This window comes from Lissotriton helveticus, chromosome 6 (assembly GCF_964261635.1).
Source record: "Lissotriton helveticus chromosome 6, aLisHel1.1, whole genome shotgun sequence".
Classification (NCBI taxonomy): Eukaryota; Metazoa; Chordata; class Amphibia; order Caudata; family Salamandridae; genus Lissotriton; species Lissotriton helveticus.
The window spans coordinates 721,383,541-721,403,408 of record NC_136067.1 but is presented as its reverse complement, the minus strand read 5'-3'; the positions used below and the strand labels follow the sequence as shown (position 1 = coordinate 721,403,408).

General features: G+C 45.2%; 1 protein-coding gene across 2 annotated transcripts in view; it reads right to left on the bottom strand.

Annotated features, from left to right (window-relative positions):
• The window catches only part of FBXL4 (F-box and leucine rich repeat protein 4), a 301,153-nt gene that overhangs the window by 31,144 nt on the left and 250,141 nt on the right, over window positions 1-19,868 (bottom strand). For both annotated transcript variants that reach the window (XM_078648220.1, XM_078648219.1), the window contains 2 exons: window positions 11,113-11,326; window positions 266-337 (listed from right to left, as the gene is read on the bottom strand). In XM_078648220.1, coding sequence (XP_078504346.1) covers window positions 266-337; window positions 11,113-11,326 — 286 coding nt within the window. The remainder of the gene's footprint in view (window positions 1-265; window positions 338-11,112; window positions 11,327-19,868) is intronic.

Below are 19,868 nucleotides of genomic sequence, written 5' to 3'. Positions count from 1 at the left end.
ATTACTGTGAAATGTTTCAGACCTGCCACACAATTTTAGGTATACCTGTAATACTACAATTAAATGAAGACAACTACTCCTCATCAGTGACAAGACTGTAGCACTGCAAAATGATAGATGCATGCAAGAAATTAATGCTTACTTTTTGCAGGAGTCCCACAGTAAACAACATAGATTACATCATCTTCTTACCCTAGGTGGGAATGGGAAATACAACTTAACATTTCTCCATAAGTCATGCATGACTACATCTTCAAATTCTTACCTTAACACAGCTACCAAGATTGAGGTGCTGAAGCTCTGCGCAGAAGTTCAAAATGCTCAGCAGTGCTGTTTGCTGCCAATGACAATCACAGCAAAAAAACATGTGGAAAGAGAAACGGAGGTTTGGTCATCCAGATGGGACCGTCAATTGTTTTACATAATCAGCCTGACCTTAATATCAAAGTATTTCCTTCACTAACAGGATAAAGCCACCATAGAATATTTGCACAAGCAGTCTGCTGACTAATGGTACAATAAATACATCCAGATGCACAACAGATCAAACCCATCACACATTATTTGGGGGCACCATTCACAATAAGAGTAAAAATTTATCTTTCTATATCGGAAACCATCAAATTAAAAGAGCATGGAAATATGATTTAATTTAGCAGAATGGCTATTGTTAATATTTATTTTTGATTTGAAGCTAATATATCCTTTTGCGAGGAAACTGAATTCACTTTAACCAAGATTATTAATGCTTTTCACATAGCTAAGCAGCAGCGCAATCAATGGTTTTACTGACAGCAACCAACTTTTATGTTCTTCAGTGAACATAATTTAGTTTAAAATGACTGCTACAAAAAGTGCCAAAAAAACTCTATGGGTTAAGTATTTTAGAATCTTTCCCATGTACAACAGCAGGCCTCACATGTGCAGGTTACGTTGGATCAATGGGAAGCTTCCCAACAACAACACGCTTTACCAATTGAGGACAGTATCACTAACGGTGAGTTCCTCTCTAATCCTGCTTCAGTACTGTTCCACACTTTTACAATGGGTATGGCAGGATGTAGCTATGCATCCACCACATGCAGGTCAGACGTCTGTGAGGGCAGAGCTCACAGACTGTATCAGCAAAGAAGGTCTCTTGCTCCCAGCTTCTCACATCACACACTATGTGAACGGAATATAGGCCTGTGGTCAACCACCTTCACAAAGCATTACTCCCTGCTGTCTGAAACTGTTTGAATTTCTTTAGAAGAAATAGTCCTTTTGTTCAATTCATTATAGAACGACTTGGACTCCATTCACTGTTGGCCCTGAATTGTGCTTGGAATCTTTAAGGTGCCAGTTTGTTCCCACTACCTCTGCAGACATTACAATGATTGCTGGTTTGGACTAGGCTGGTGCCTGTAAGCAATGACCAATGTAAATGCCTGTGTGATTTCGCTCCAGGTTTTGAACGAATCTGGCAAAGCACAAAGCCTACACAAACTCCTGCTAGCACATGTATGCACTTGACCAGGTGGTAATCTTAGGATGGTTCTTGTTAAAATTTATAATTCCTGTATGTGTGCGTATGCACAGTCCTCTTTCAATAGTTTTAGCCAGAAAGAATAACAAAAACCATTCAATCATGGCTGTTCAGATGTGCTTCGACATACATAGACAGTTGTCTTTGAAAGGTTTTCAAATAGGTTTTTATGACAGAGTGGGAAACCCCATTTAAAGATCTCTGCTCACAGTAGTGTTCTTACAGGGTGCAGCATACCATAGCCATAGTTGGCACAGTAGAAGTGTGTGAGGACCCGCCATGCACTTAAAGTAAACGATAAAAATACCAAAAAGTTTTGTTTAAAGTACCAAAAAGTCTGCAATAGAAACAAATGTCCTTTAAAAAGAAAAATGACTTTGGTCCACCAGCTCTGTAGGACTCAAGGCAACTTATTTTGGGAGGACTTGTACATTGTGTACAAGCAAAATCTGTCACAGTGAGTTGAACAAACGGCGAGTGGAATTAAAATATAAATGGCACATGGATGAAGACCGCTGACCAAAAGCCCCTATGTGTATGTACATCATTTAAAAAATAGTTTATCTCTATGGTCAGCCCTAAAAATGCATTCATGCATGCTCAGCCTCTCCAAATCTCCAACTGTCCTCACTATGCACAACCAACATTAAGAAGAAACTGAGTTTAGCGACGCACATAGCAGGTAGAGCTGGACTTGCTTTCCTGTTCTGACCATTTGTGAAAATAAAGACAGTGGAGAAATCAGAATATTTTCAATGTGGAATTATGTGTTAATAATAGTAACACTAATAAGTCAGTCAATAAGGTTAAAAAAAAACAACATAAAAGCACAAGGAGTAAAACTCAAATATACAATTATAAACATTTTCCGTACAATATAAAAGAGCAGTTTAATCAGACCAGCCCATCAGCAGCCATAAAATAAATAATAATTACAATAGGATATTCATATCTCTTCCTAAAAGACAGAGAGCATCTAATGTAGTTCACAATCGCCAAACATGTTCTCAGGGAACTAAATTGTAAAAAAAAAACACAAAAAAACTAATGTTAGTATGTACTGTGTAATATTGTCAGCCTCTAAAATTGTCACTTAAAACGCTTCTGAAAAGTCCTGTGTAATGTTCAAAAATGCATAAAGTAAGCTGTGTTTTGTTCTGAGACAGTGGCTCAGAGGCATATAGGAATGTCTGCAAACCAAGAGCCTTGCATGGGAAACACAACTAAAAATGGAAAGTATTAACACAAAGACAAGTCAAATAAAATGTGTGCTGCGCATTAGAAAGGGTGGAAAGATTCAATTCTAAGCCCAGTGTTAGTTTACACAACCAGTAAGGGCTACCTGTCTTCAATTTACATGACCTCCTCAAGCGGGTCTCTTGTTGAAAGTTACAAAATAAGTTTTTGACCAAGTTCATAAGTTTATTTCCTGAGTATTCAGGATTAAAAAAGAGACTTGGCAACTAAGGGATGATAAAAGCTGACTTCCCGCACACAAGCCATGGTATGGCGGACGCAGTGTCAAGGGATAAACAGTTAGCAATAGTCATCCTTGATAGGCTCTCTTTTGGGGACCGATTCCCTTGACAAAAGCAACAAGGCGCTAAGTTTGATTCCGTCTTTCAGATACATTAGCCCACCATCTAAGCGGCATATAAAAGTAGGAGAGAATTGTGAAATAGCAAGTAACCTATCTAAGCGCAATAACACCCCATTGCCAGACATTTACTCTTATAGATACATACAATTTCCCTCACTGGTTTATGATCCAGTCTAGCCGCAAAACGAAACCTAGACTCAATCGATCTTTAACAATGATTTTCCCTTAGTTTAAGCAAGATGTTTCAGTTAATTGAGGAGATGAAAGGAATGCCCAAATAGGCAAACGTTTGAAATTTGGCAACCTCAGCTCCATTAATTAGAAAGATCTTTGTTTCAGTATTCTTTAGTCCGCACCTCATAATACATGTTTTATTTAGATTCGTTTTAAGTCGTAGCTCATCTATAAAAGAGCTACAAGCATCCAATAGGGCTTCAAGACCATTTGCTATTAGTAACGCGTCATCAACATACAAAAGTACAGGAACTGAGCAATTCCCAATAAAAAAAATTGAAATCCAAGTCTTAAATATCGAACTGGAGTTGAAATTACTGTATGATAACCTACAGGAATCACTCCTAAAACAACGTTCTTTCATTTCATGAATACATTCTGTGAGTATATTTGTATAATACCAAAATCAATATATTTATGCCAAGACCTTTTTTTGTTTTTTTAAAAATATTTTTATTGCAGACTCACAGTAATCAAGTAACAAATACTCAGACACTCTCAATAGCCACGAATAGCGCCTCACAATAACCGCAGGTGGATACACGGCCATTCAGCCCACACCCCGGAGGTCGGGCGGCAAGTTTCAATTAAGTGCTTTTGTGTAGACCAGTGTACATTTCAGAGCATTTCAAGGGCCATTCTGAACCTCTGCAGTTTTTACTTTTGCTGAAAAACTCCCCCCACCCCCCCTTTGAACAGTGAAAACACAGGTACTTGCGTCTATCAAACTAAATGCAGAAAAACCCAGCAGCAGCCACACCCTATCACCCACCCCCCCTTTCCGCACTTGCCTGTTATGTCGCTTTCTAGATCCGCATCACAACTCCTAGGCACCTTACGATAGTCCACAGGTGTATTATGTATGTAGTAACTTCTCATTGCCATTGTCCCTTCAGTCCCGGCCCTCTATCTCACCCTCTTCTAGAGAGGCCCACCTTCACAACCCTCCATCCAGCCCTCTGTATCGTCTCCATTTAGACCAAACTCTACGGAATTTCTTGGGGGCAACCCCTGGCCTTATATGTCACCCTTTCGGCTGCCATGTAGATATCAAGCCCCCTTCTCCATTCCTCCATGTCGGGGGGTCCTGGTGCTCCCCAGTGCTTTGCAATGTCTCGTTTTGCCACCACCAGTGCTAGGACCAGGAATATAAGAAGGGGACGTGTCAGGTCTACCTCGTTGGTCATGCCCAACAAGGCTAGTTTGGGCTCGTGTGTGATCGGGGCCTCTAGGACCTCCTCTAATTCTTTGAACACCTGGGTCCAATATGCTTGTATGACACTGCAAGACCATACCGTGTGGTAAAACCCCCCAATCTCCTGTGTGCATCTAAGGCAGTTTGGGTCCTCAATTTTTCCCATTATGCATAGCCGCTGCCTGTCATAGTAGGTTCTATGAAGTATATTCAACTGAATCCGTCGCAGTCGGGACTTGATAGCTACCTCCCGGGGATGCATCAGCACTGTGTCCCAGTCCAGGTCCTCCATCTCTCCCACCTCCGCCTCCCAGGTGGCCCTGAGCTTTGCCAAGTCCCCCAGCATATGGTTACTCAAAGTCTTATATGTCAGGGAGACTGCCTTCCCCGGCATCTGCTCCTGTAGGAGGCTCCCCTCTAGCGGTGCATATTCAGGAATATCTACGAGCGTAATTTTTTGGGCCTGCCAAGCGTACTGTAGTTGTATATATTTAAACTGTTGTGTGTTGTGGAGCCCAAAGTCTGACTTAAGGGTCTGAAATGATTTGAACTTCCCCCTAGCAATTACATCCCCTATAGTGGAATTGCCAATATCATCCCACCTCTGGAAGCCTTGTAGTTTGTGGAGTTCCGTTAACCACTGGCAATGCCACAGTGGCGTCTGTCGTGTGGGCTTTTTATCCCATCCCATACGACGGTTGGCCGTCCTCCACGCGTATAGCGTCACTGACGTGGCCGGGAGGAGGGGGGTCCGCCCCGGAGTGCCATAGAGGAAACACAGTAAATTTTTGGCCGACATTGTAGCTCTTTCTAGTGCGTATGTTGGGTGATCCGCTGGGGCATGGAGCCAGTCATTTATAGGCGTTAGATGTTCCGCCCAGTAGTAGGCCTCTAGATTAGGGAGCGATATCCCGCCACTGTATTGATGCCTCTGGAGAGTGGACAGTGCCACCCTGGCATGCTTACCTAACCAGAGAAAGGATCGCAAATCTGCATGAATCCTGCAGAAGACCGATGCCTGTATCGGATAGTATTCATTTTGCAGAGCGTAGAGGAATTTTGGCAATGTGACCATTTTATACATGGCTGCCCTCCATAGGAGAGTCAGCGGGAGCTGTCTCCACCGGGTCATATCCGCCACTGTATTAAGTATAATCCTTTCTACGTTCCTACTAAAGGAGAGGGCCTCGTTCACGGTAATGAATACCCCGAGGTACTGGAAGCCCTCAGTAGTAGTCAGAAGGTCTTCTGGTAGATTCCCCCATCGATCGCATCCCCCAGGGTCATAAAGTACTGATTTGTGCCAGTTTATTTTGTGACCGGCCATCTTGCCGTAGCTGTCTATTTCTCGGAAGAGCTCTGGAATAGTGGTTTCTGGTTCTGTTATGTAGAGTAAAACATTGTCTGCGTAGAGCGAGATTTTTTCATGCATCGAGTCAGTGGCACCGCTTGTAAACCCGCGAATGTCATTGTTCTGTCGGACCCTGGCGGCTAGCACCTCTATTGTAAGCGTGAACAAGAGTGGGGACAGTGGGCATCCCTGCCGGGTACCTCTCTGGATCTGAAACTCTCGGGATAGAGTCCCGTTCACCCGCACTCTAGCCTGCGGGGCTGTGTAAAGGAGCCGTATCCACCGAATGAAGTTGGGTCCGAAGCCGAACTTACATAGAACTGCAAAAAGGAAAGGCCAGTGCACTGCATCGAACGCCTTTTCAACATCTAGGGAAAGGAACCAGTGGGGCTCAGCGCGGCCCCGTACCTCCTGCAACCAGTTATGGGTCCTTCTAAGATTGAATTTAGTGGCCCTGTCTGGTAGAAAACCCAATTGATCTAGATTCACCAGATCTGTGATAACTGCTCACAGTCGGGTTGCCAGGATGGTGGCCAACAGCTTCACCTCCGTGTTCAGTAAGGAGATGGGTCGATAAGAGGCGCAATCCGCACGTGGTTTGCCCTCTTTATAAATCGGGACAATCGTTGCCCTCGCCAGATCAGGGGGCAGCTCTCCCTCCTCAAAGGCGCCTGTAAAGAGTCCCCCAAGATGTCGCGACAGTAGGTCTGCTGCCCGCTTGAAGAGCTCTGCCGGGAAGCCATTGGGTCCCGGGGTTTTGTCGGGCCTCAGTCTGGTAATGGCCTCGGTGATGTCATCCACCGTTATGGCCGCCTCTAAGGCCTCCATTGACTCAGGGGGGAGGGACGGCAGGACTGTTGCATCTAGGTATTGTAGCGCCTTCTCCCGCGTGGCAAGGTCACGTGCTGCATAGAATGCCTCAAAGTGCGTGGCAAAAGTTTCGGCTATCTCCCTATCAGTGTTGACAGTAGCGCCGTTTCCGGCTTGCACACCATCAATCCATCTCGTCGCCCTCTCTTTCCTGCTGAGCCACGCCAGGAGCTTCCCCGACTTGTCCCCTACGTCATATAGCCTGTGTAGGGTGGCAAGGGCCTGGGTCTTTGCTTCTTCGTTTACCAATTCCCTATACTGCGTCTGGACATCCAGCAGCTTTCGGAGGACCTCGTCGTGTTTTTGGGCTAGATATTCCCTTTCTCTTTCCAGGATCGTCTGTTCTAGTGCGGTCACCTCTGCCTGGAGTCTACGTCGTTTGTCACCCAACCTAGAATTTATCCTATCCCTAAGGACCGGCTTCAGGGCTTCCCACAGGGTGACCCTTGAGTCAACCGTGCCCACGTTCTCAGCAAAATACACCTTAATGTCAGCCCGAATACCTCTTAGTAGAGTCGCGTTTTGTAAGTCCCAGGCCGCCAGGCGCCAAGTTCCCGTGTGTCTAACCTGGTCTCGTCCTACCCTTACATACAACGGCGAATGGTCTGATATGCCCCTGGCCCTGTATTCTGCAACATCATCTATTCTCAGGTATTGGCGGGACATAAAAACATAGTCAAGGCGCGAGAACACCTTATGTGCCCCGGAGTAGTATGAGTATGCCTGTAGTGTTGGGTGAAGCCACCTCCAAATATCTGTAAGTCCTATGGCCGACATCTGGCTGCAGAGTATTGTCTGGTTCTCGCCCCTCGCCACTCCTCCTGACCTGTCGTGTTGAGTGTTCATAACGTCATTGAAGTCCCCTCCCACCACTTGTATTGTATCTGAGGTCTCTAAGAGTATGTGGTTCAGCGCCGTGAGAGTACGTGGTTGCAGTTTGGGTGGTGTATATACCGAGACAAGTGTGTAGGTGCGTCTGTTCCAAGTGCCCTGTACTCCAGCATATGTTCCTTGCGGGTCCAGCCAGGTGCGGGTAACGCAAAATGGGGAAGCTATTTTAGCGATGATTGCCACCCCTCTAGAGTCCGATGTGTATCCCGCATGTGCCAATACCCTGTGTCTCCCCCTAGCGATAAAAGTGCATGTAGTACCCCGGAGGTGCGTTTCTTGCAGGAAGGTAAAGTCCGGATCCACCCTCTTAATGTAGGCGTTTACCAGTCCTCTTTTGATTTTAGAACCCAAACCGTTGACATTCCATGTCAGGATACTCATTTTCCTATCAACCCCTATTGGTGCAGCTACGGTACCTGCCATTGGACTACGAGGTAATTGCATATGGTCCAAGTCCGGCATGTGTAGGTGGTGCGTGAGCTCAATGTGTGCTGCTGCGTGTAGCTCGTGTAAGTGCCTCCCCTCTCCCCCTTGACCCTCTCATTCCCCAACTTGAGAGCGTCCGAAAACCTTCCATCCCCCCACCCACCTCCCCGCCTCCCTCCCCTTCCAGTTGCATCCTAACATAGGACCAAGCTATCCGCAGGTGAAGGCCTGTCGCCCTCCCACACATCCCTCCCTTCACAAACCCAAAAACAGTAAGAGAAACTTAAAGAACATAGAAGGGCGTGGTAACTTGCGTGCTCCCACATGTCGAGCTGCAATCTCCCGAGTCCCAGAGCACCATCTTTCACGAGTGTGAGTCTTGTGTGTCCGTCGCCGGCGCACCGGATCGTCCCGAGGAGTCCTGCTCCAAGTGATCGATTTCCTGGACCAGTGGGTGGACCGTGTCCTCCACCTCCTCCTCCTCTCCTCCAGACGCGCGGCCCTCCGAGTCTTCCTCTTCATCACCTTCTGAGCGGACGCCATTTCGCAGGCAGCTGAACCTGGAGCCCGCCACTGAGTGATGTCCGGGTGTCGTCGATCTGCCACCCCTCAGGTCTTCCGTGTCGCGGGATTGGTACGGAGTCGCCGGTGTCAATTTCCTCACACTTCGCGATTTCCGTCTCTGTGGTTTCGGCAACTCCCAGCGTGTCCTCTCCCGCAGTGATCTCTCCAGGGCTTCTCGCCCCACGGCTTCTCTGCTATTCAGTACAGGGCGTTCCTCGAGCCATTGCCAAGCGTTCTCTGGGTGCGAGAAAAAGATGGACTTATCTTTGTATATCACCTTGAGCTTAGCGGGGAAAAGGAGCATGTATCGAATGTCCAAGGTCCTCAGCTTTGCCTTCACGGAGTCAAACGATCGACATTGTTTCGAAACTTCCTGGCTATAGTCCGGGAAAATCATTATGGTCGTGTTCTCCGAACGTATCTCCCCCATTTGTCTGGCTTCTCTCAAGATCAGATCTTTATCCGCAAAGTTCAAGAAGCGCGCTATGACCGGTCTCGGTCTCGCCCCCTCCGGAGGTTTCGCTAGGAGGGCCCTGTGCGCTCTTTCAATGATGAAACACAGGGAGAACTGTGCTGTCGGGAAGGTGGTCCTCAACCAGGCGTGGAGGAACGCTGCCATGTTCGTCCCCTCAATTCCCTCTCTAAATCCCACGAAGCGCAGGTTGTTGCGTCGTGATCTATTTTCCGCATCATCTACCTTCCACAGCAGCTGGCGGTGCGAGGCCTGCAGTTCCGCCATGTCGTGTTTCAGGGCGGATATCGAAGCATCGTTGTCGATTATCCTTGTTTCAGTCTCCGCCACCCTCTCGGATAGTTTCCGAAAGTCTTGCCGTAGTAGTGTAACCTCGGAGCCCACTTCCCCGATCTTCACCTCCAGGGCCGCCCGGGACTCCTGGATGTCCGTTCTGGATGCTTGAATGGCCTCCATCAACAGCGTCGTATCTGTCCGCGCTCCGGGTGCCAACGAGTGGTGCTCCACCGTGTGTCTTGGCGCCGCAAAGTTGTCCATGGGGCCTTGTTTCGTGTTTTTAGGGATCACGTCTCTTTTCCCCATGGCTGTGCACTCCTCGGGTGAGGGCCACCGGGACAGGCCGCAAGCCTCAGACCCCTGGCGAGCCGATAATAAGGTTGGAGCCGAGCAGGGGGGGGGGAGAGCCGTCTTATAGTGCAGGTTGTGGACCCCTGACTCCCCCGTTGACCGACCCCCGGCCAGTGATAGACGCGGCTCCTTCGGTGTGCGTCCGTCTCCGTCTTGTGTGCCCGTTGGGACGCGGTTCCACCAACTGCCACCCACGATGAGCACAGCGCCGTCAGATGCCCAGATTCAGAAAAGGGGGTGGTGATGAACAGAGTGTCTGAATTAAGCAGACCACTCTTACCCAGTCCAAAGATCAGGGCTTGATCCATCACCGTTATTTAGATGCCCAGGGCCTCTCCCACCGTCTTCACCACTGGCCCTTCAGGGTCTCCCCTTAGACAATCAGGCGAGCAGGGCAGCGAGCGAACAGCTCTCCGGCGGAGGGGGCCAGGGGGGGGGGGGGGTTTGGGGGGGGCAAGCACCAGTTCTTCACAATGGGCAAAGCGCTCCCGCATCAGTCATCCCCCTCGGGCATCTCCCGAGCACCGCCGCCATATTGGTACAGGATCCGGGTCCTTGTAGAAGGCTCAGTGTTCCAGTGCCAGCCGTCCCCTGGGATCGCCCCTCCACTGGAAACGCACCGGAGCTGTTCCGCCCCCTGACTCCACAGTCTGCAGGTGTTTGCGGAAGAGAACGGAGGCGACTGGCCCTGCTCCCTCTCACCGGCTCTGGGTCGCGCCGGCCGCCATCTTGGTAAAGGCGGCCGGTGTTCGGTTTCGCCCGTGTTCTCCACCGCACTCCGGGCGGCCAGCACCGCAGACAGACCTTTCCGCCGCGTCTTCCAGGCAGCGATCTCCGACCCCACCGGGTCTCGGGAGGGATCCTATGCACCCCGGCGACTCTCGAGCTCCACGATCGCCATCTTGGCCTCGCAGAGAGGCGCCGAGTCGGGGCTTCAGACTTGGTTTTCTGTGGACCCCCGCATCGTTCGTGCAGTGGACGCACCTCCGGCTGTCCCAGGGGTGTTGCGGCTCCCGTTAGTCGGCGTGGTACTTCATTTGGGATGGTAAAACGGCGGATCTAGGTGCAGCTCGTCAGGAGCTCCGGCAAGGCACGTCTCAACCGGCCATGCTGCTGGCCACGCCCCCCTATGCCAAGACCTTTTGATCTTCAACAAACAAAATATTTTCATTCAAAACCACAAAGTCCGACCTATGTGCTGCAAAATACGTTTGGATTCTCTTTTAAAAACTGCAATTCTAAAAATGAGGATAGAGAGTGAAAGGAAGGAATTAACATACAAATGTTTACCAAAAACCTGTGTTCTTTCCTTAGGAGGCATGCACGTGAGCGACAGTGTTGATCAAACTGCACTTACCTCTACTTTTGTTCGATAGAGGATAAGACGCCGTAGGCCACAGACTTTGGAAATGTGGTTGAAAGCTTGAGGCTGTAGCTTATCACAGGAGGCAAGGTTTAACTCCTGAAGATTTGGACACATCTCTGCGATGATCTCCAGGCAAGCTTCATTAAGAAAATGACCGCAGGCTAACTCCAGACGCACTAGTTCTGATCCACAGACTTTCAAAAATCTGCAGGAAAAAAACACAAGTGTCTTTTTACACGCAGGATTGAGTTGGAATGAGGTTTTTGTTTCTAGTTGCACACACATTACTTAATAGACAAACAATAAACAATGGCCCTGTGCTGAAATAACACAAAACTTTCATTTTACGTGGGGGTTCAGAGAGGAGAAAGTCCCAATGGTTACTGCAAATATAACTTTCTTCAATAATTTCCAGAACACTGTTTGAAGTTAAAATGTTAGCAAATGGGCCGAGCACAGGGCCTGGTTTCAAACTCTCGCAGTGGGGGACATAGGCCATGCATAATGGGTAATGTCGATGTGGGGTGAAGTAAGGCGCTTGGCCAAAAGTGAGGTGATATTCCATAAAAAAAAAACAACAGTACACAACACATCTGTAAATAACACGCAGGCAAAAAATTCAGTTAAATGATGTCCGACTGAGGTGCAACTATACATACACGGCACGGCAGGGTGACAGTGGATCTGCTATCAGTTTGGTAAGTATTACGTACAGCGGGCATAGGGTGAGGGCAGGGGTGTGGGGTGTCACAGTTTATCATGCATTATACCTTTTTGTGATGGCGATTAGCTAAGCCTGCATGAAACATCATGGACATAGGTCATATCACTACTTCTTCTGCTACAATCGTATATCATCTTTGTACATGCTCTCGACAGTTTCTACTTCGTACGCAGACAAGGGTTTCACGTCCACCAGACGGTAGACCACTCTGGTGCAAAGTGGAACTCTTTTGCAACATTGAACGACCTGTATTCTGTGCTATCTTTTGAAAGCTGAATACATATTTACATAAAATAACCTCTGATAATCATGGATTATTTAAAGTGTAATGTGTCTGAGATGATGAGCAGCGCGCTGGGTGCGAGTTATTATATTTCCATTGAATGTGTTTTATCAAACAAGTGTTAATGTCTTACGAGAACATTTTTCAAGAACTTAACTTTAACAGTTTCTAGGTACATTTTTTGATTTCCGTCAATTGATGGCTTCAGTACGCTCTTCATTTTTTCTGTGAGAGCACATTAATTTAATGCATTTACAGTTGCATATTAAAAACATTGGAAACAAAGAATGCAAAGAATTGTTAACATTTAAGAATGAAAACCTAAATATATATATTTTTTGGGATACTTTATTTTGTCCATATCTTCACCCCTCGCGCATGAGGAGCCTGATGCCACCATCCCAAGGTGAACCATCGCGAAATAACGTCTCATATTCGACTCAGGACTGTCAGTTGTGGGTGACGGATGCCAATATGACACTGTGCAAGCTGATTTCCGTGCGCCCTCCAAAGCTTTCAGTAGTGACAGATGTGTCCTCGCTGGGCTGGTGAGTGGAAGTTCTTTTAATTGTATTCGTATAGATTCCCAAGCTGCTGCAATGGGGTGTGTCCGGAATCTATGGGTTTCTTCCATGTGTCGCAATGAACTTTGGGTTTCTGACTTCATATATATGTTTCCGCCTTTGCTGCTAATCCCGCGGGTCCTAAAGGAAGTGTAACAGGAACAACCTCAACTGATTCTGGTGAACCCAGAGCGGGCCAGGAGGGAATGGTACTCTGAAATGCTGACCCTGAACATATGGTCTCTTTTTTTACTTCTTCTGCACAACAAGTGAGTGAGTTGCCCCTGAACCTCCACAGTCTACACCTTCATGCGTGGAGATTGAACTAAACCACCTGATGGGATCTGAACTGCCAGCTAAGGTGGATGACATCACTGTGGCTGTACGTCGGCATTCCTCAGAATCAATTTTCTCAGGTAGCAGGGTCTACACTTGTCACATGGTGAGAGGAGAGGTAGTTTCACCCTCTAAAGGCTAGACTGCCTGATATATTTCATATTATATTTGGCCCTGCAAGGCCTTGATGTGGATACCATTAAGGGCTACTTATAGGACCTTTCAAGCTTTTATTTGCCTAATGAGCCCTCATTATTCAAATCATCCGTAGTGATGTGCTTTCTGAAACAGATAACACATGTTTCTACCTACCTTCAACATTTTGTCGCAGGGAGGACCTCAATTTGGTACCAACATTTATGTGGTGTGCTACTTTTGAGCCTTGTCATATTGGTATTGTGAGACTCTAAAGACGAGTCTCTCATTTCTGCATGTCATATCAGCAAGCTGTACGCTTTGCCAGTTCAACCTTCATATACTACTTTTTCACAGACATACTGGTGATTGAAACAAAATACTGTCACACTTCCAAATCGGGTAGTCCCTCACGCTTCGGGCGTTCTTTTCTCAACCACAACCACCTAAAGAGGAGGAGAGGCTACACATGCTTTAGTTTCTACACTTCTAGGACTAAAGAGTACTGGGTGAATGATGGTGCAAAGAAAGGACAGTGGTGCAGAAAGAGACTTTATCCTGATAAATTATTCTCTGCATTAAAATGTGCTATGCCCTGCCCTAAAATTCCCCTTCGGAGGCCTTCTGGATAAGGACACAAGAGCAAAGGCCGCAACCATTGCTTTAATTCAGGGTGTTCAGGTTTTAGACATCTGCCAGGCAGCAACATGGGAACCTGTCAATACTTTCACCATGTGATTCGCAATTCTGCAGAGAGGGTCAATTTGACTGCTCTATCCCGCAGGACATTCTGGTGAAAAGTACAATCCCCAGCCCCACATTCTTAGAGAGGGCTATGCTTTGGTAGTGATTCACAAGGTGAGCAACCTGAGGTATCAACCAGAAAAATAATTCGACACTCTATCTAACCGCAGATTCCTCACTTCCCGCCTACCTGCCCGTTCTGTGGAAAGGTCTTTGATGTATTAATAAGGTCCTAAAGTTAGCTTTTGCACCTTGTCAGTAAAAGATCAATTTTGTAAGCTATGCTCCGCAATCCTGAGCATAGAGCTGTCTAATGATTAAGCTGATGTCAGCATAAAAGGGTAGTTCTTTTATGTGGCTCAGAGTTGTCATGTCCAGAGGGAGGAAAGAATTGCAGCACAATTCGATGGAACCATCTGTGGGCACTGCCAGATCCAGTATCTTGCCTATTGAGATTCAAAGTAAGGAATCTGCAATTAGAGTAGCCATGTTACTGAAGTTAAGTAGCTGCTTCATTACATCCCTCTGCTGAGATCCGTGAATCCCTTGGAAATGTACGCAATTCACAATTTTATTAATAATGACAACAAGCTTATATATCCATTCCACACTTTTTTCTGGTTTCTTATCACTACGCATTGTAGTGTAGCTCCTATTTTCCCAATAGGCTCTGCGCATTGGAATAGTACCTACAGCAGTAAAGGCCTAGGCCAGACGTTAACTAGGTCTACTACTGTCGATACTAGACTTAATTTTTGGGTTTGCCAGCTAAGCTCAGAGTTCGCTAGAAACTTTCTCGAATGTTCAAGGAAGGAATTAACTCCCCTGATTAGACAAGAAGGGATTTAGTTTCTGACAACCATAGAACATGACAACTTTGCTCTCCCCTAATCAAGAGTCAATCTCAAGAGTCGTGTGAGCACAAGGCAATTATTTTACTCAGTCAGTACGTGCATTCTTAGTCCCATCAGAATGTAGAGAAAAGGAAGAGACGGGCGTGTTCAATAAAAGATGTTATTTATTGATCAGTCTCTTTTCTCGTACAAGAGAAATGGATCGATATTATTGCAATACTTATAGTTAAGTAAAGTGCATACATTAAAAGCAATAGTATAAAATAATACTGTAAAAACATTGATATGGTTTCTGAGCCATATGATGTTTAAAATGATTAAAATATATTTACATACACATATACATTTGACTAAACGTACTCAACTGGTGTTTCTAAATACGCCTACCCCGTGTACCTGACCTAAGTCTAATGCGTGGGCGGGAATAGAAAGTTACAGTTTAAGTTAAGTTTGTTTTTGCCAAGTGAATAACTAAAGAATTCTCTGTGAGGGGTTATTCAGTTCTGTACCTGGAAGTTTAGGATGGATGAGGAATGGTATCTCTTTCTCTGCTCTCGATATTCCAGGCTGCCTGCGAGGGCTGCCCAGAAGCGCCGGTGCTGGGTCTCTCGGCTTGAGATAGCAGCGCGTCTCTCAGCGCGTCAGGAAGGCGGGGCTGCTGCCAGCGGGGTCTGCTTCTGCTCTCGGCTTCGGCAAGTATGGCTGCTCCGTCTTGTCACCACGCGTGTCTTTGCATAGGGCAAGGTCGGCAATATTTATACCTTAAAGGTGCCGAGATTGACGTAAGGATGGACATAGGTACGTCAATAAAGATGTCATACGACTTGCTCGTTAGCACATTCTTTACTAAAGTTCTCTGTGAAATCAAAACAATGGCCGCACGGATTGTCCAGGTTGTCATAGGTTTGATTTGTTATGAGAACGTCGTATGCCTTATCAGGGGCTGGAGGAATGTCGCTTGTCTAATTAGATCTCAAGCGTTATGACCTAATCAGATAACACGTTCCTGTGCCGTAGTGTGACTGCGTCAGATAACGGTATCTGCATCATGGGGGTTTTCTTGCCTCATGGGCTGACTGTTAGTTAACTTGATAGTTAGTTTAACCAGAATAGGGTCAGGAATAGGGGGACTGATTCAGAACCTATAGAAATACACGACACCCACTCCACGCTAACTATGGTCATATCTACTAATCTATGCATAGTATAACATAGTACAACATACTATAGAGTATAGTGTATACCTTACCACCCCAAAATACATAAATGCATTTCGAAATTTTCAAATATACTGAAAAATTGCAGTCATATATATTGTATGCACTTAAGCTATGAATTAAATGCAAAAGTAAACACGCATTTTTATGCATTATTGCTTATTGGTATATGAGAAATACACATGAAATGGCTCTTAATATGGCTATACAGAAAGGAAGTTCGAGACCATTTCATCACATAATAAAATATTTGTGAACATCCCAGCGGGCAGCTAAAGTCTATAAAGTATCTAAAAATAGAAATTTTAGTTCTCTAGGAATAGTTTCTTACTTTAAGCAGAAGATCAGTGTCCCGGGAAAAAATATGTAGAAAAATATTTTAAGGGGCTTGCTGAAAAAAAATTGCTGTCCGTGAACTGGAGTGAAATTGTTCATGTGACTTTATTTTTAAAGTTGAAGGCCGAATTCAGGGAACGCCGTGTGCGAGTTTACTCAAAAGTCTCTATTTCTGTTCCGGAGAGAACATCATATCATTCAGGCTTTCGAAAAAACTGTCAACAGCTTCATGGGAAAGTTCCACTAAGTCGGAAATAGGGGTAACCATGCATTCGTGCGCATGATTGTCTCCATTGACATTCTGATTTGTATTGCTGACAGAAGGTCGTACCTGTTCGATGCTGCTTTCATCTTGAACTTCACTACTCTTCAATCGCAGTGGTGAAGATTCCAGGAATGCCGTCATCAGGATTGGCAGCCTTTGAGGGCAGCACAAAGCGTGAACCTTGGTAGGAACCAACAGTGTATCTGCATCCACTGGCGCATCCGATTGTAGCGTCAGACAGGTGTCTAACACGCATTCTTCTCCGCATAGCAGACACCTTAGTACAGGTAAAACACACCTTTGCCACATTGGTCGAAATGATAGAAACCAAGTCATGTTTAGGTCTCTAAGCCGGGAGAGTCCGAGGATTTTTGATATCCGGTCCCGGTATCCAATGGCTAGGATCGTATCTTCCATTGTCGCGAGAGTTTGATCTGTGACATGGGTTGCCATAACGAAAAATAAGGACTAGGAATAGGATTCCTGCAATTAGTCCCAGGATCAGGGGAAGTCCGCCAAAAATCGAATGGACGAAATCTGGAAAAATACCCAGTATGGCTTTGAATGGTGTTAATGCCATCGAAAATACTGTCTTAAATACTTTTGAGACCCCAGTGGTATCAGAAATATTTAAGATTTCGCTTAGGATTTCCGCGAAATGTACGGGGGAATTAGTTGATAATAATGTATGTATCTCTGCAGTCGTCCTTGCGACTTGTAGATCATACGTTTCTTTTGATGACGTGAGCCTTGTAGGCGTCTGAAGAAGCACTGTTTTCATTCTGCTTAAAGTGTCTATTCGAATAGAAGTAATTTTCAAACTGGGCCATGCCCTTGCCTCCCTGTCTGGAAATGAGCTGGGGAATAAAGAACGTCCACAGCACTTGACCTTCGCCGTTGTAGTGACTAGATAAGGAGTCCCGGGCATAAGACTACAACATCTGCGGTCTACAATAAGAATGTAACTCCCATTATAGAGTATTTCAAAGAATGGTTCTATTTCAGTTGCAGGTGCGCCTTGCTGGTGACATGAAAGGTTGTATGAATTCCCTTCACAGGCTCCATGCAAACTAATTCCGTTACACAGAAGCGTGCCGCTTAGTGACATAGCACAATTGTTGCCACTAAGAAACACTTTCTGTCCTTTATTACTGACACATGCATGTGAATAGGGCAGGTTCCAAGTTGTTTTAAGGTACCCTTTTCCCAATTTCTCGTACATGCCAGCCTGTATATATTTTTGGCAGTATTGAAACCTGAAGGTTGAGATTGGAATATTTATGATTCCGTGGATTATCCATTCACTGACAGGTCGTTCTGACATTGTCATTGGTAATCTTTCTAGTTTTTCAATGCTCAAGATTGTATAATCAGCACCCTTTTGCGCCATACCGATTTGTCTATCAGTAAGGTTAAAGATTTGGAATAGTGACGTTGTGTTGATTAAACGTCAAGGCACGTAGCCTGAACGCAGATTTTGTAACGTCCAGCCAAGCTGTACAATGGAACGCAATTGTGACTGACCATGTTGTAATAACAGTAAGTCTTGCGATAGTATATCGATTGCTGAAGACACAATGCTGTCCAATGAAAAAATTCTGGAGGACAGAGTCATTAACCCATTGTCCACTACAGAAAGTGATTTTTCCAAATTAATACGGTCAATTTCCCGTATTCTTTCTGCTGTCTCAATTTGAGTAACCTTCCAGGCCTCATTGTATGCTGCATATACAGAGGCTGCTATGAAACGCTTTTGACGCTGTTTGCGTGGTCCCAGTATGAAATCACGCAAGTCAGCACCATCAGTAAGTAAAGTTAGGTGTTGCTTAATTTCAAGCAGTGTGGAAGTCTGTAGCCATTGAAGGCATAATTTGCCCACACTGTAGGTTGTTATTATCCCTGGGTGATGTCTTTGGGGATATCTAGGGTCTGGCCTGGTCATTTTGAAACCCTGTGTTTTATTCAGGAATCTATCTTGACAGTAATTTGTATCTGTGGGCCAGATCAACCATTGTTTCCAATCAGGATGTGTTCTGTTTTGGTTTAGTATATGGTTTACGTCTATCTCTTCATCTGTATCAGAGCTATTGCTGAACATTGTTGGCTTTGGAATAGACGGTTTAATTAAATCTTTGATTTTGGCTAAGCCAAGACAGGTGGTTTGTTGAACAGTGTCATTTAAAAATATCATTTGTTCTGGGATCATGCAGGCTCTAAACAAAGCTTCTATACCCCGTACTTGCCATTCTTTTGTACCCCAAACACTTTTCAAATCAACATTTTTGTCCCAATAATCAAATCCAAATGTATTCATTTTTTCGAAGAAAGAATCTGAATATATCAATTTTGTGTTGGTTATCATGGTTTTCATCCCTGTCTTGTTTGACAATTTAAAATAAAATGTTTCAGCATTACTTATGTTAAAACCTGAAAAATATGAATATTTGTCATACACGGTTCTAGAGCTCCCTTTTGGAGGTGTAGCACAATGTTCCCATTGATTATAATTTAAAACATTTCTAGGTTGTGCAGATTTATGCAAAAAATGGTTACCATAATGGTTATAGCAATACATACTATCATAATTTGTAGAACCTTGCAAATAATCATGTTTTGTAAATTTAGCAGACATTACTAAGTCCGACATCATATTGTTGATGCTTTCGAAGTCCCAATCATCAGCAAATGAGTTTGGTTTTGCAAAATCACTCAAGGAGATCTTGATTTGGTGTGGATATTTCAGGATCTCGACCGGACCATAAATTTCATAGTCAGTGTTGTCCCAGGCTACCCCACCAGGTATAGGATTGGCTGTGAAGTTGGCTGAAGAAAGTTCTGAAGAGAGTTCTCTTTTCTCGACGTGTGAAGATGTGTGTGGTTTGAGGATCAAGTTGATGTTCTGACTTGCTGTGTCCATTTTAGCATATTTTCCCTCAATGAAGCGTCCCAAAGTAAATACCATGATGAGCCAAAGTATGAGGATAAATGCACCAAAACCCACCCAAAATTCAATCCATGGAGAAACCAGATATGTTTCTTTCAGTTGTTTCAAAAGTTCCTTCGCTTTGTCTTTAAAGGATTTTGATGATGGCTGTGTCTTTGATTCACTGAAGCCGTCAGAGGAATCATCGAAGTTGATGAAGTACCCGGATGCAGTTCTGTCAATTGTTCCAATTGCTTCAGGATTTTTGTTTCTTGCATTGTCACTTGGTACTTCATTGTAGATTGGTGTGTCTCTGCTAAATGTTTTTATTTGGGTTTTCAGAGGTCTTAGTTCTATTGCATTGTTG